This window comes from Chelonia mydas, chromosome 6 (assembly GCF_015237465.2).
Source record: "Chelonia mydas isolate rCheMyd1 chromosome 6, rCheMyd1.pri.v2, whole genome shotgun sequence".
NCBI classification, from domain to species: Eukaryota; Metazoa; Chordata; order Testudines; family Cheloniidae; genus Chelonia; species Chelonia mydas.
The window spans coordinates 75703626-75720462 of NC_051246.2; the positions used below are offsets into that span (position 1 = coordinate 75703626).

The following is a 16837-nucleotide window of genomic DNA, read 5'->3' on the forward strand; positions in this document are numbered from 1 at the left end:
ATTGATTGTAAACAATTTTGCTGAGGAATCAGAATCATAGAATCATAGAAGATTTTGGTTGGAAGAGACCTCAGGAGGTCATCTAGTCCAACCCCCTGCTCAAAGCGGGACCAATATCAACTAAATCATCCCAGCCACGGCTTTGTCAAGATGGGTCTTAAAAACCTCTAAGGATGGAGGTCTACCACCTCCCTGGCAACCTATTCCAGTGCTTCACCACTGTCCTAGTGAAATAGCTTTTTCTAATATCCAACCTAGACCTCCCGCACTGCAACTTGAGACCATTGCTCCTTGTTCTGTCATCTGCCATCACTGAAAACAGCCTAGCTCCAGTGTTTTTGGAACTCCCCTTCAGGTAGTTGAAGGCTGCTATCAAATCTCCCCTCAGTCTTCTCTTCTGCAGACTAAATAAGCCAAATTCCTTCAGCCTCTCCTTGTAAATCATGTGCCCCAGCCCCCTAATCATTTTCGTTGCCCTCTGATGGACTCTCTCCAATTTGTCCACATCCTTTCTGTAAGTGGGGGGCCCAAAACGACGCAATACTCCAGGTGTGGCCTCACCAGTGTCAAATAGAGGGGAATAATCACTTCCCTCAATCTGCTGGCAATGCTCCTACTAATGCAGCCCAATATGCTGTTAGCCTTCTTGGCAGCAAGGGCACACTGTTGACTCATATCCAGATTCTCATCCACTGTAATCCACAGGTCCTCTTCTGCAGAACTGCCACTTAGCCAGTCAGTCCCCAGTCTGTAGCAGTGCATGGCATTCTTCTGTCCTAAGTGCAGGACTCTGCACTTGTCCTTGTTGAACCTCATCAGATTTCTTTTAGCCCAATCCTCCAATTTGTCTAGGTCACTCTGGACCTATCCCTACCCTCCAACATATCTACCTCTCCCCTCCAGTTTAGTGTCATTTGCAAACTTGCTGAGGGTGCAATCCATCCCATCATCCAGATCATTAATGAAGATGTTGAACAAAACCAGCACCAGGACAGACCCCTGGGGCACTCCACTTCATAGCGGCTGCCAACTAGACATTAAGACATTGATCGCTACCCGTTGAGCCCAACAATCTAGCCAGCTTTCTATCCACCTTACAGTCCATTCATCGAATCCATACTTTTTTAACTTGCTGGCAAGAATACTTCTAAAAGAAAACGTGCTAAAAGAATACCTGCAAGAATGAACTCTTTGGCCAAATTTCCCTCTACAGTCTCTAGCTTCTTCAACATATAACAAATGAGGAAGTAGATTTTCAGAGAAGAATCATCATCTGATGGTATCTTTCTCCATGGGCAAAATATTGTTATCTCATTACACGTCAACAGTCAATGCTTGTGAAATGATGGAAACAAATTGTGGAGAACCAACAATATCTGTCTAATCTGGAATCTTTCTTGTTTCCAGTCAAGAGGCCTGGGGAGATGGGATAGGACAAGTTTTTGTTACATATCTTTGTTTTCAGGGGAAGTGTTTTATTATCACAAGAAATATGAGAAAGTATGAGATCACATGGACTCAGAACTGTATTTTAATTGTCAAAAAAAATCACAGTACCTACCCTTTTCCTGTGGTAGGATTTGAGCATTTAATGGACTGCCACTTTTACTTTCAGTTAAGAGCCAATGGTTAATATTTTAGTTTTTCTTCATATTTCTAGGGTGACTGTATATGAATTTCTATGCAAAAGTATGTCTGATCTGGTTTATCAGTCCTGGGTCTTCATTTCTGATGAATATTCATGACCCAAAAGTGGTTACTTGGATTTCTGTGTCAAACAGCTTAGATGCTGTTTCTCAGTATAAACAAACTATTTGGGAGTCAACTCAAGGAGGGTTAGGTGCTTGGCTGCTTACCCTTTCATAGAGAGGTATTTGGAGTTATTGCCTGTAAAAGTCTGGAAGTGAATTAAAAAAATAACTGCTTTATTAAAGGTGAACTGCCAGCGACAAATTAAAATTAAGTCCAGAGTTATGTGGCAAATGTTGCTACTAACCAGGTTGCAAAGAACATTCAGCACAGAAATAAATTTTAACTAAGGGTTTTTGTATATTATTTTTCCCCCTGTGAAGGACTCTTGGGACTTCTTGGTTCATCAACAGTATTGCAGAATATATCATTCTATTATAAAGAATATAGATTTCATGAACTATAAAGACTATTTTGATGTTGCATTCTGGGATGTCCGAGTGATTAGGGGTATGGAACAGCTTCCCTATGAGGAGAGTTTAAAAAGTCTGGGACTAATAATCTTGGAAAAGAGACAACTGAGGGGAGATATGATAGAGGTCTATAAAATCATGAGTGGTGTAGAGAAAATGAATAAGGAAGTGTTATTTACCCCTTCACATAATACAAGAACCAGGGTTCACCCAACAAAATTAATAGCCAGATTTAAAACAATCATAAGGAACTACTTCTTTACACAACACACAATCAATCTGTGGAACTCGTTGCCAGGGGATGTTGTGAAGGCCAAAGTTATAACTGGGTTTAAAAAGGAATTAGATATGTTCATGGAAGATAGGTTCAGTAATGACTATTAACCAAGATGGTCAGAGATGCAACCCCATTTTCCAGGTGTCCCTAAACCTGTAACTGCCAGAAGCTGGGACTGGGTGATAGGGCGGATCAATCGATAAAGAACCCTGTTCTGTTCATTCCCTCTGAAGCATCTGGTACCGGCCACTGTCAGAAGACAGGATACTGGGCTAGATGGACCATTGGTCTGACTCAGTATGGCCATTCTTACATTTGTATATTTCATTAGTCCCCTCTGCTGTTCAATCTGTGTATTAGATTGCTAGAGTCAAAAATACGGAGATTCGGGTTGCAGTATTATCAGAATGCTAATATTACATTATTCTATGCATCCTGATTATAGACTGTCAGATGATTATCAGACTGTCTAGCTGACAGTTTATTGAATGAGCAACAGCTGGTTGAAAGGACTCAATCAGACAAAACTGAGGATATACTGGCGAGTTGGAGAAGGCTTTTGACCAGCTTGTTGGCAGTTTCTGTGTCTGTTATCCAGGGAATGCATCCCTCATTGATAAGACCAGGGTAGAATTTGGAGGTCACTCTTGACTGCTCTTAGCATAAAGGCCCATGAAACAGTGATCAAGAGGAGTTATAACCATTTCCAGTTTAATCAGGAAAAGTTGATAATTTTTCTCATATGGAAACTCCAGCATGGTCATTAATGTCTTTGTTACATCCCACGGCAGTGTAATGCACTCCTAAGTGGATTTCTCTTTAACTGATTCAGGGGCTATGACTAATGAAAAATGCAGCTGCACACTTTCTCCTTTGGAGCGAAGGATGGGAGTAAATTTGTGCCTGTTCTTATCAAACTACACTGCGTCCAAATACAACAAAGGATACAAATTAAAGTTATCAGTAGTACTTTATAAGGCCCTTTTTTATCTTGACCTGTAGTCCCCCAACCCACGTGCTTGTTTGACAGTTATAACTGGCTAAAATGGATCTGCCCTTATTTCCCAGGTTTGGTCAGCATGGAAGTTCTGGAGTGCTATCTTTTAAGAGTTTATCTGATGGAACAAAGTTATGAGTCACTGGGATTACTAATTCCTCCCACTTTTGTCTAAGGGTGCTAAGTTTATAGACCCCACATCTCACAAACACTGCCTGTAGGACAATTCTGGGAGTCCCAAAATCAGTTGCATGGACCACCTTGTGGCATCAGATTTCAAAATGATGCTTTAATGAAACATGGTGTTTTCATGTAATGTCAGATTTTGTCACTGATGGGTTAATCCTCTTTGAACAACATAATACTTGTATGCAGTGCTGTTGTAGCTGAGTTCGTTACAAGATATTAGAGAAACAAGGTGGGTGAGATAATATCTTTTATTGGAACAACCTCCATTGATGACAGAGACAAGCTTTTTAGCTTACACAGAGCTCTTCTTCAGGTTTGAAGAAAAAAGTTATACCCCAAGAGGTAATGCACGTCTAGCCAGAGGCACATGGTGTAATAAATGCTCAAAACATGGACATTTTGCAGCTGTTTACCTCACCAAAGTAGTCAGGTAGTTGATTCATATTACAGACAATCAGGAGCCATTCTTTCTGGGATCTATCATTTGTGATGACAGAGAGCTTGCCTGGGGAGAGAGACTGAATATTCATGGCAAGACTGTTGACTTTGAAACTGAGTCAGAAGCTGATGTCACAGTCATCTCAGAAGGGACTTACAATGATCCTCAACCCCTCCCAGAACTGAAGTCACCTGACACAGCTCTGACTAGCCCTGGAGATATTCTGACTTGCACTGGCCAGTTCACCACAGAAACAATGTACAAAGACAAAAGCTATGCATTCAGAGTATATGTGATGAAAGGACCACAGACCAACATCTTTCTCTGATGCAGCATGACAGCCATGATAGGCCAAGTGAGAAAGGTAAAAGAATTTGATTGACTATTTGGTGATATTGAACTTTTGAAAGGAGATCCAGTACAAATAACCTTAAGAGACAATGCTAAACCATACAGTGTACATACACTTTGCAGGATTCCTATCCCATTGCTTCATAAAGTGGAACCTTAGTTAAGGTGAATGGAGTGGACTCACATAATCAAGAAAATCTCTGAGCCAACAACATAATGTGCCCCAATGGTACCACTTATAAAGAAAAATGGAAAAATATGAATCTGTGTGGATCTTAAAAGACATAATGGAGCAGTTGTGAGAGAAAAATATATCCTCCCAACATCCAAAGACTTCCTCCCCAAAGTGAAAGAAGCTATAGTATACTCCAAACTGGACGCCTCCAGCGGATTCTGGCAAATTCCATTAGCCAAAGAAAATGTTAAACTGACTAAGTTATGAACACTCTTACAAGAGACGTCACTCAGTTAGACACCTGCCAGGTCTAGAAACTGGTCACTATGTTCATGTCAAACTGAATGGAGAAAAAGGGTGGACCACTCCAGCTGTCAGAAAGAAAAGGACTTCAGTGCCCAGATCAGACATGACGGAGAGTTCAACGGGTACCATCGACATCCGCAGCATGTTCCGTCAGAAAGAACCACCAATAAATGACAGGTTTCAGAGTAGCAGCCGTGTCAGCCTGTATCCGCAAAAAGAACAGGAGTACTTGTGGCACCTTAGAGACTAACCAATTTATTAGAGCATAAGCTTTCGTGGGCTACAGCCCACTTCATCGGATGCATAGACTGGAACATATAGCAAGAAGATAGATCTATATATACATACAGAGAAGGTGGAAGTTGCCATGCAAACTGTAAGAGGCTAATTACTTAAGATGGGCTATTATCTGCAGGAGAAAAAAACGTTTTAACTTTTTTGCAATGACTCTACAGAAGGCAGATGCTGAACGAGAAGACTCCAGGACTCCAGCCTGACCACAGCCAGGCGCTGCCACCACGAACGGACAGTCAGATGACCAAGCGTTATGCACTACGGCTGTGTCATTAGAAAAACAGTATGACGCAGAGGCCCTTAGCTGACCGAGCGTACTGACCTTCAGCGGCAGCCGGCTCGTGTAAACACTGTCAAGGGTTGGGGCGCAGACCCGAGGGCGGGGGACGTACAAGCGGGATGTGAAAAGTTGAATAGTATTGCGAGGTTCAGCCACTAGGTGGCGCTGTGCGTGACGTACCCTATTTAAACCACCCTCAGCATGCCTGGCCGAGCTTTAAAAGGGTCTGATGACGACATACCTGGAGTCACAACCACGCTCTGCGACTACCCATGTCCGGTACAGGAACCGCACCAACCACATACTCACCTCACGCCGGCAAAGGAACGCCAACACTTCCGCCTCGGTAACCCTCACGGCCAATCGTTTCACCCCTCCAGAGCCACTCCTCCGCCACGTGACTCGCAGGATGGCTTCGTCCTCAGCGGCGTTTCTCTGGCGCATGCGCTGTAAGTTTCAGTCTCTGTCAGCCGGTTAATCGGCTGTCCTTTTGTCTGCGCATGCTCTGAGCGGCCGCCCTCTTCCCCCCTCCGCACTCTATTGCGCATGTGTTGAACTCCATCGCCCTGTTTGGTGCATGCGCTGAGGGAGGCTGCCCGTGCGCTCCACCTTGCTCTAGCTCCGCCCTCGTTACTACCGGGAGCGGTGGCTGTGATGGCGGCCTGGCCGGGTCCGCTTCATTCGGTGCTGCTGTTGCTGGTGGCGTCGGTGCTGCCCGGCGGCTCGTGGGGCTCAGAGGCGGCCGGGGCGGGGGAGTCCCCGGGCGGGCCGGGCCCCGGGGAGCGGTTTAAAATCGAGGGCCGGGCGGTGGTGCCCGGGGTGAAGCCGCAGGACTGGATCGCGGCGGCCCGGGTGCTGGTGGACGGGGAGGAGCACGTCGGCTTCCTCAAGTGAGCGGCGGAGGGGCTCGGGGAGAGGCCGGGCCGGGGGTGGGCAGTCGCCGCTTGCCGGGGTCAGCAGGGCCGTTAGTCCCCGCCGGGCGGATCGCCCCTCCCGGGGTCTCTGCTGCCCGCTCGCTACAGTGGCAGCGGGTGACTGACGGGAGCCCCCCGCACACAGAGCTGCGTCGCAGCCCTTCGCGGCGAGGGGGCGATCTGGGGAGCGGGGGCTGGGCTGACGCTCGCCCGGCTCCTGCAGCAAACGCCCTTCCCCGTCACGGGCCGCCTTACGCCTCCGCGCGCCTTACACTTGGCCGGCCTCCGGGGGCTGAGCGCGCCCTGCCGAGCCGCCCTGCTGTCACTCCCCGCTGGGCCTGTTGATGCTTTGGCGGCCTGGCCCGCGGCTGTGCCCCTCGCTCCTACTTGCCCCCTGTTGTTATGATCAGTGGGTGGCTGGCGTTCTTAACCCCCGCCCCTTACTTATGGCAGGAAAAACACACAGAATTATGGGCAGAGTCAGACCACATTTCTCACTTGCCCAGCCTTCCCAGTGCCCCACGAGGTTAGCCAGCTTGTGCAGGCAAAGGGAGCTGCCTTCCACAGATGTTGTAACATAGGTATCAAAAACAGTGTAGTACAAGTAGTCAGTCACAGTTGCAAAGCTTCCACCAATTTATTTCTGGGAACCTGATTGTGATGTCATCAGTGAATCCATCATAGCTTTTTTTTTTTTTTTGTAAACTCTGATAGTATCTATTGAAATTTATAGGCTGCTCTTTAATGTCCCTGAATGACAATGATCAGGTGACATCACATGCTCAGTGGTTTGAGCATTGGCCTGCTTAACCCGGGTTTGTGAGTTCAATCCTTGAGGGGGCCATTTAGGGATCTGGGGCAAAAATTGGCAATTGGTCTTGCTTTGAGCAGGGGGTTGGACTAGATGACCTCCTGAGGTCCCTTCCAACCCTGAGATTCTATGATTCTATGTATAAATCATCTTAAAAAACTGTCAGTTCTAATAGTCTCTTGTATATTGAAGCGTGATGAATCTTTATTTTATTTCCTCAGGACAGATGGAAGTTTTGTGGTTCATGATATACCTTCTGGATCTTACGTAGTAGAAGTTATATCCCCAGCTTATAGGTTTGAACCAGTTCGAGTGGACATAACTTCAAAAGGCAAAATGAGGTGAGCCCTTCAGATTATTTCTGCATCGATCTATTGAAACAAATTGAATCTGGCTGGTAGTGCAGTATTAGTGTTACTTGAACTCACTGTAGTTCAGACAGGGTTGGTACTTTCATTTTAGACCTTAAGTTTCAATTGTTTATATCTTTTTTTCAAAAGTTATTTATAGATGGAAATTTAGTTTCAAAAGTTTAGCTTTATTTTGATTTTTTTTCTCCCTATTCTCGCAACTTTAATATGAGTGAATGGAAAAGATTTGGAAGAGTTTTGTTTCCTTTCACCACTTCAATAATTTATTGGGTTGATAGCAGGCAGTGTGAAATAAAATCTGCCCCTAAAATCTCCACCTCCTTTCTTTTTTGAGAGGCTTCCAGTGGTCTCCTGAGATTCTTTTCTTTCCATTTTTAGTCTGTATCCCCTTTCTGTCTTGCTTGGTTACTTTCTGTCTGAGTCAGGAAGACGGTCTCCATCTCTCTGTCCCTGGAATCTCTCTGTGCTGTTTTGTTCATTCTCCTTCAGTCAGTCTAAAGTAGTTATTTGAAGAACGTACATCCTTATTCCAGGAGTGGAGCAGGTTGCTGTATTAGTATGGAGAATGAAGGGCCATACATGTTCCTAAATTGTGACTTGTTCTTATTAGACCATGGCACAGATCCCTGTACTGTTTGTCTATGCTTGCCTCATCCGCAGCAACTTTAGCTGTGTCCTTTGTTTGTGTTCGTTACAGTAGGGCGTCTTAGTGCACACTAAGGCTTTGTCTACACTGGCAAGTGAAAGACAAAACTTTTATCATTCAGAGGTGTTGGAAAAAACAACCTCCCAAAAGACAAAAGTTTTGTCCACGACAAGCGCTGGTGTGAACGGCGCTTTGTTGGCAGGAGAGCTTGCTCCTGCCAACAAACAGCAGCTACACTGCTCACCTTTTGGCAGCACGGCTGTACTGGCACAGCCACGTCGCTAAAAGCTGCGTAGTGTAGACATAACCTAATACACAACTCTACATTATTGTACGCTATTCAGCACATAGTACAAAGGAATAGCTGTCCTGTCCAATAAGAGGGATTTATTTGAACTAGTAAGATGAAATTAAAATGTTTAAATTGTACTTTTTCTTTAATTTCTATACGTATGTAGCAACTTTAACTTTACACGTTAAGTGATCATACAATGGCAAATCCTGTTATAAGTGATAAGCACAAGAGGTAGCATAAAGGTTCCTATGGGAACTGTAATACTTATTTTTCTGGTTCTGAAAAATTAACATTTCAAATTGAATATTGCATTAACTGAGTCTTTGCATTTAATTACGTATATCATAATGTTGTCTGTCTTATTTGAAAGCTTAAACCTACAGTCTCATTAGATGTCTCATCCAATTAACAACCATGACATACTTTAAATTTTTAAAAGTAAAATATTTTTAAAAAGGAATCCCAAGTTGAGGTGGGACTGATTGTGAGACGTAATTAGAATCTTTGGTACTCAGAGAGAGGCTCGGGTGCAAGTGGCTCTTTTAACGTGCCTCCTGTAGCTCTTTGCATTATATGATATAAATATAAATATTTCCCCATCATACTGTTTCATTTAGTATAGTACTGTACATTTATATTTAAACAATGAATTCACCCTACTGTGTCTCTTTTGGGTAATGTTGATTGCTAATTTGGCTCTTGAACTGTTGAGGTCTGAGTATGACTGAATTAGATTGTTCCAATATTTATTCCTGTCGAATGCCAGACTTGAAAATGAGCTTTGGTGAATGTAATGCACTTGTTTTCCGGCATGGGGGGTTAAGTAAACACTTCAGAAATTGTTAACATTGTAATCCATATTTAACCTGACTATGATACTCAGTACCCAGAAGAATGTGTTCTCCCAGTTATACTTAACAAACCAAGTTTACCAGTTAGCTGGTTACTGAGATCTCCATAACTGTATTGAAGAAGACCTTGGAGTCACAGCTGAATTTTTTCTAAAGCTTTAATCAAATTGTCTCATGGTAAAGTTAACTGACTAATCTTTTCTGACGAGCATTAATAAATTAACACAAATAGTTCTTCATCAGCCACTTCCCAACAAATGGCTCTACTGTTTCTGATCTTCTGTTTTTTTGTCTTACCTGTCCACTTTAAATTTATACATTCTACCATAATTGATAGTCTGGAAAAATATTAAGAGGGGATATTATTAGTGGATGGGATGATGGGTATTGCTTAAAGAGTACATTTGGACAAATGTTTTCTATGGTTCACACTTCCATGTAGCAGCTTGTTAAGTTTGTAGTCTTGTAACAAGCTTTGACTAGAGGGAATATTATAAAGGATTTGTCAAGTTAGAGGAGAGGATTTTAAAAATGCTTTAAAAATTCTTATTTTTTCACTAGAGCAAGATATGTGAATTACATCAAAACGTCAGAAGTAGTCAGGCTGCCATACCCGCTTCAGATGAAATCTTCTGGACCCCCTTCTTACTTCATAAAGAGAGAGTCTTGGGGATGGACAGACTTTCTAATGAACCCTATGGTATGTATAGATGCAGCACACAAATCTATTTGCTGCTGATTTGAGATTTTTACCTTAAAGCTTTTTAATAGCGGATTTAGGGTAGCATCCATCCATAGCAGTTAGAACGCCAAGCAAAGAAAAAAAATTAATTCTTGGGACTTGTGAAAATAGAGAAAATACACAATCAGTTTGGAAATCTCAGTAAAACAAACTTGTTTTTCATATATATTGTCCATAGAATAAGAGGCATTACTAGAGATGAATGGTTACACCAGCTGAAGAGCAATTGCAGGTTTATGGTAGTTGAAAAATGCTTATTACTGATAATTGGATGAACCCAGTGGGGTGGTTGCAACATTGACTTAAAGTGTCACACTCTCAGCCAGCAGCAAGATTCTTTCGCTGCTTTTTCATTAATAAGAGCAGGCATTGCAGCATTAAGCATAACGGTAATTGCAAATAACCAATACAGATTATGAGTTTTCACAGTAAAAATATTAATCTCCTGTTGGATCAAGCTGTCTGCTGTTTTCCCAGTTCAAATCATGAAAGCATTATTTCTTTATTTTACACTTTTTAAATTAGAATATAAGTGAACATATTAAAATCTAACATGCAGAGAACAAAACCACAATCTAGGGGGAAATCACAGGCAAATATATGAAAATATGATGCATCCTAAACATCCTGAAGCATTCATTTTTGTATTAAAATACGTTAAAGGAATGCTATGGCTCTCTAGGTATTAAGCTTTACTTGTCTTGGACAATGTTATAGCTGTAAATGTGATTGTTTAAAAAACAAGGCTATCAAATTAAAATAGTCTTCAAATCAGAGGAACCAAAATGCACACTACTCCTTTTAATGTCAGTCCCAAATATAAACAAAGCTGTGTATGTGCACTATGCTTAGGTTCTATGTTAATAGAGCTTTAAAAGAATTAAGACTTGGAACAGTCTAAGATGGGGAAACACTAAAGCGCAAGCTGTGGATCTGCATCCATTGCAAAGCACATGTAACTGCAATATTAAATTTTGTAGAACTAATTTGGTGACTAAATAGTGGCTTGTTCTGAAGGTCATGAACAAAAATATTAACAAACTAATTGTTTATGCTCAGATGAATTAGGACCAGTCTACAGTAGAAGTTTAACTGTGTCTGGCTCAATTAAGGGCACCTCTGTCCAATGATAGTTAAACTTCTACTGTAGACTGGTCCTAATACGTCTGAGCATGCACAGTTATTGTATGTTAATGTTTTTGTTTAAGACTTTCAGTACAAGTTTCAAAACAAGACACTATATATATATATAGTGTGTGTATGTATAAATAAATCAATCTTTAGGGTATTATGTTATATCCTGGGTTAATCATGGTAGTGTATCAGGAAAATGGACAAATCCCAACCAGAATCCTTCTAGATATTTTTAATGTCCCAGAGAGTTCCATCCTTTAGCAGAATAGGAGGGTATTCAGAGAAATAAAAGACACACCCACCATCACACACATGTTGCTGCTTTTCCTCTTCAAGGGATGTTGACTAGATTTAAAATTGAGCTAAGTAATATTGTCTTTTAGGCCTGCAGATCTTTTTATAGGCAGAGTTCTTACTGAATTATGACAAACAGAACCGGGCAAAAGATGTGCTTCCAGTGTTTCAGGAATCCACTTCTCTCTTAAAATCAGTCTCTAAAGAATCTGAGAGCTCAACCACTTTGATATACTTGGCATGCACTCTAACCTTGCTCTCTAAATTTTATTTAAATTCTTTGCAGTACTGCTGAGAATCCTTAGTTATGTATCTCTCTAGTGACCTATAATGTGGCAGTGTACGTATCAGTACATCCGATTCTGTGACTATCCTAAAACACTGAAATAACTTTTCAGGAAAATGAAGTCTTCTATTTGCTACAGAACTGCTGATGGGAATGAGCTGAGATTCCCTGAAACTCCATTTTGTTGGGTTGATCTACCATGGAACAGGTCACAGATCCTAATGACACCTTTTCTAGGAGGTGATGTGTTCTAAAAATTGACATGTTTCTCTCTTACTTGTTTGTCTTACCTTTTTACAGTCTCTCAACTACAGTCCGTTTATTATGCAACTTTTCACCTATGTTAAAAACTTCATGCCAAATGTGCACACATCCCAAAAAAGGTGTAAGTAGGATCCAAGTTGACATACACCCATCTCTTGGGCTTCCTTTTCAAGTGTATCTGAAAGATTAATCTGATAGAATTTTGGGGAAAAAAACATAATTTCATTTGTTTTTTCCCTTTCAATAAATGACAGGGTTTTTTTTGTAGCCTCCTCTTCTCCACACACCCATCCCACTGGAACTTCCCCATGATCAGTTGCCTTTAAAATTCATGATGGTTTTGTTGCCCTCCACACTCCTAGAGCGCATTGCTTTATTCATTTGAAACATTCCATTCTCTGCCAATGAATCACCAAATTCAGTATTTAAACTGAAGTCTCCTGCTTGGCCCCTTATAGAACGACTAGGTTACTGAGCCAAATCTTCAGTAGTTTTGGAATATGGATTTCCAGCTAAGATTGAATTTTCACTCTCAGGTGTTCAATGTCAGATGTCTTCCTGCTTACTGAAGTCTTTCTTAAAATACTTCGAACAATGATTCAAACTAAGGAAATGTTCTTTGAATTTCTCTCTTCTGTTTAGGTTATGATGATGGTTCTTCCATTACTGATATTTGTATTGCTGCCTAAAGTTGTCAACACCAGTGATCCTGACATGAGACGAGTAAGTATGCTCAGTACGAGTGGATATCAAAAACATTGGTGGATTTCAAATTTGCAGCAAACAATGGTGATGAGATATTAAATTACGAAAAACAAACACAGTACAAACTGAAAGTTGCCTTATGGGACGCACTAATAGACAGCTGTATTCATTCAGTGAAAACTGAGGCCATGTCTACACTTATGGGAGATCAATGCAGCTGCGATCAATTTAGCAGGTCTAATGAAGACCTGCAAAATCAATCGCAGAGCACTCCCCGGTTGAATAAGGTAAGTTGACGGGAGAACATCTCCCATTGACGTAGCGTGGTGTAGACACTGTAGCAAGTCGACCTAAGCTACGTTGACTCCAGCTACGTTATTCATGTAGCTGGAGTAGCGTAACATAGGTCGACTTACCCCAGTAGTTTAGACAAGGCCTGAGTTGCAAAAACCGTTATTCGGTTCTAGTATCAGTTCTATAAGCCTGCACTTGGGTCAGAACACAGAGAGTTTAATTTAATTATGCACAGCTATGAATTGTATTATGGTCTGATATTTTCCAGACCTTCTGCAAAAATCAATTAATGCCCAAATCTCTCTCCACTTAGTTCTCTTGTAAATCTTCTAATTTTTATTCTTCACTGTTAAAATCAAGCATTGAAGACCCAACAGGGCTTGCTTTTGTATACTATTTATAGACTCCTCTAGGTGTGTTGTGGGGCATAAGACTTCGTGTTCTCTTCCCCTCCTGTGCCACCACAAAAAATGTATGGTTTACTGGTGTCTATTCCTGGTGTCAGAGGTGTTTTGATATGGAACCTTAATGTAGCCACTTATTTTTAAATGATCCTAATTTATTGTCCTTTTACCATGCAAAATGCCAAATAGCGGAAAGCTAGGACAAAATGGAGATTCAAGGTGTTTACGAAATCTTTTCTACTATCTAGAAATGTTCATTGTCTGTCTTTGGGTGGCTGCTTCTTTTGGGATTCAGTTGGTTCAAACTCTTCTTTCTCAGAAACCACTGTCTTCAGTAGTACTTTGCAGGTGTTCAGACCTCTTTAAAGTGATATCTATTAAAAGCAAATATCAGAAGAAGGTGTGTAATGCCTCTGGTTTAACTTTGATAGAAGCTAAAACTTGAAAGTAGACCAACTACCTATGAAATGCTGTTGAAGTTGGTTAAATCGTAGAGACTGTTTTAGAAAAAAGCCAAAACAGCAAAAAAAAAAAACAAACCTGTTGTTCTTTATGAAGTGCATGCACTCATCCACTGCTGAGGACAGACAAGCTGCCCTCATCTTTTAGTTTTTATTAACTGGGTAATTTGGCTTTGTAATAAAAAATTCAAAGTTGAAAGTCTCAGTGACCATTAAGATTCTATCTTGGAGGAATGGGAAAGTGTTAAAATCTAAGAGCTAGAATAAAATGGAAAATGACATTGCCTTAGTGGCTACGTGTTAAACCCTGCAGTATAAACCTAAAACTCATTCACTTATGAAAAAGGAGCTTTTACTACATTCTTCAACAGCTTGTTTTTTTTCTTTGGGTGATCAGCATATTGATATCTAATATATAAAGCTAAGGTAATAGTTGTGCTCTTGTAGAAGTATTTAAATATAGGTATAATATCAACAGGCTACCCAGCTAACTTTTGGCTCGTTCTTACTTGAAAAATACTTGAAATTATAAGACAATTCTGAATGTTTGTATTGCCTTTCTATCCCTCATGTTAAGGGCTGGTATAATAAAAATATAACTAAAAAGTTACAGGATTTTGGAAAAGTAATTGAACTTTTATTAATAAAATACTTTATTTCCTTTTGTAAAAGAAGATAACTTGTTTATCTTTCAAAATGAAAGGATATTTATGCTAAACTTTCTAAAGCTAGGTTAAGCATGGATGGATAGATGTCCTCACATTTAAGATCCTTTTCTGCACATGGAAAAGGAAGATATTAAGGCAGTGGATCAGAGCTGTAAACAAACTAGCTATTCAGTAATTGATAGCTATGTAAGAAATTCTAAAACTTTCTGCTAGGTGTGCAATAAATACTAGGTTTTCAAACCTTTGGGCCAAATCTGCAAAACTTAAAAATATGTAAAGTCCAGAAGAGGACATTGATCTTAAAATCTAAAGATCTTAAATCTTAAGACAAGTCAAAATAGTATTGTGCAGAGGATCAGTGTATCTTAGCCACAGTTAGCTTTGAAAAATTGATAGTTTTTGTATAACAAGTATCTGCCCTGTAAGACTACTTGAGACATGGTTGCCTTGGCTATACTGAGTGCTTTTATTTGTTTTTGTTTGTTTGTTTTAAGTTTCTTTGTGTAGTTTGGGGTTTGGCTGTGGTTGCATAAATACATTATCTTTATAGTGATGTGCTCACTAGAGAACTAGTGCATAGCAACATGATCGAGGAAATTGCAAAGCTACTTAATGTGCCAGTTCAACTGATGTTACAGAAACAGCCTTAAATAGTCAATAGTTTACACTTAGATTGTCTGATTTTTTTGTGTGCAGGAAATGGAGCAGTCAATGAATATGCTAAATTCCAACCACGAACTGCCCGATGTCTCTGAGTTCATGACAAGACTTTTCTCTTCAAAATCTTCCAGCAAGTCTGGCAGTGGGAGCAGTAAAGCAGGGAAAAGTGGTGCTGGAAAAAGGAGGTAGTTGTTGCTTCCTCCTGCGCCTGAGTTTGCACAACTGTTTTTGTGTGGTATCATCTGTGTGGGTCTTGGAAGTTCAAAACACCAATACTGTAAACTTGATCCAACATGAAAATTGATCTGCTACAACTGTTGTATGTGATGTAGCTTTTTAGCCTATTTAAGCTGTTTTGTACTTGGCAGTAAGCAGAGGAGGACGTGGCTTAAATCTTGTATGTGTATAAGGTCAATATTGATGATACTAAATTAACTATATTGCTCTGTAGAAAATGGCATTAAAATAATTAAATTATATGATGTGCTATACGTTAATGAATAAGTTTTAATCCCTAGACAAAATCTCACCATATGTAACAACAACTTTTGGTTTCAAAGAAAGTTCTATTTTTAAAAATGAGCTTAGTGTTTTTCTATCCTTCTCTTCTATCCACTTCTTAAGTGCATAAAGTTTCTCCCTTTGATGAAATTGAGTCATTTGAGTTTACTGAGGAAAGAACTGGCTCTGCCAGCTAGAAGTATTTGAACTGAATATACTATGTATTTGAGTTACTTTATTTTGTATGTACATTTGCTGGCTGCCAAAATCCTATTTAATAAGGTTCGTTTGAGTGGAATAGTAGTTCATGGGTTTTTCCGTTTCATTTTACTTATCTAGCAGCTGCCACAAAACTCCAGCACAAGAGCAGGCAAGCATCCTTTTCCAAAACTGCTCATGACCTCCATCAGGTTACTTATGGATCTCCAATAACCATACAGTAAGAGGAATGCAGCTCAGGTCCTTTCGCTTACACTGACCACACTGAATGCCTCGTCTCTGAAACATACTTGATTCTTACCAGTTCTCTGACTGTATTTGCTACTAGTCTGTCTAGGAGTCAGACTTGAAGCCAAACACAGGGCAAATAATTTTACAAGTAGCTAGGTTGACTCCCACTTATATCAACTTTTAAAACTGTTTATAACAAACTCCATAATAGAACATGATTGCATTACAAGGTAAATGGAACTGCATGTGGTCATTTATTGGCAACACTACTCTTTTTCGTCCTGACTTGTTAGTCTTTTCTAGAATCACACATTCATTTGATATAAATGAAAGAAGAGAATCTTCTCAAGCTGCTTGGTGTTAAGCAAATTTTAAAGGTGATTTAAATTCAGATGCAGTACGCAGTTGACTATTCTCCACTCTAGGAACATTTTGTAGAATTAAAATTATAGGCACACCTGCTTACTTCCATTAGTGGCTCTATCTGTAAACCATTTTTAAGCTTTATAAGGAATAATTGTTTCAGGGTGAAGCAAACATTTTCAGGGACTTACGTCATGTCCCAAATATTTTAATTTAATGAAAGAGCTCAACAATGTAGCTATTCTTAAAATAT

General features: G+C 40.4%; 1 protein-coding gene and 1 long non-coding RNA gene across 7 annotated transcripts in view; one reads left to right on the forward strand and one right to left on the reverse strand.

Moving 5' to 3' along the window:
• The window catches only part of LOC114021671, an 89469-nt gene extending 83461 nt beyond the window's left edge, over positions 1-6008 (reverse strand). For 4 of the 6 annotated variants that reach the window (XR_006291414.1, XR_006291415.1, XR_006291416.1 and 1 more), the window contains exon 1: positions 5712-6008. This is a non-coding gene — a long non-coding RNA (uncharacterized LOC114021671). Of the gene's footprint in view, positions 1-5512 lie in introns of all 6 variants that reach the window. The other 2 variants (XR_003566133.3, XR_005225535.2) reach the window with 1 other exon arrangement.
• A 22-nt stretch (positions 6009-6030) lies between these two features.
• On the forward strand, positions 6031-15916 carry EMC7 (ER membrane protein complex subunit 7). Its single transcript, XM_037900501.2, has 5 exons — positions 6031-6360; positions 7417-7536; positions 9920-10058; positions 12721-12801; positions 15307-15916. Exons 1-5 carry the CDS (start codon positions 6125-6127, stop codon positions 15457-15459), a joined length of 729 nt encoding a protein of 242 aa, XP_037756429.1. The 5' UTR covers positions 6031-6124; the 3' UTR covers positions 15460-15916.
• The last annotated feature ends 921 nt before the right edge of the window (positions 15917-16837 follow it).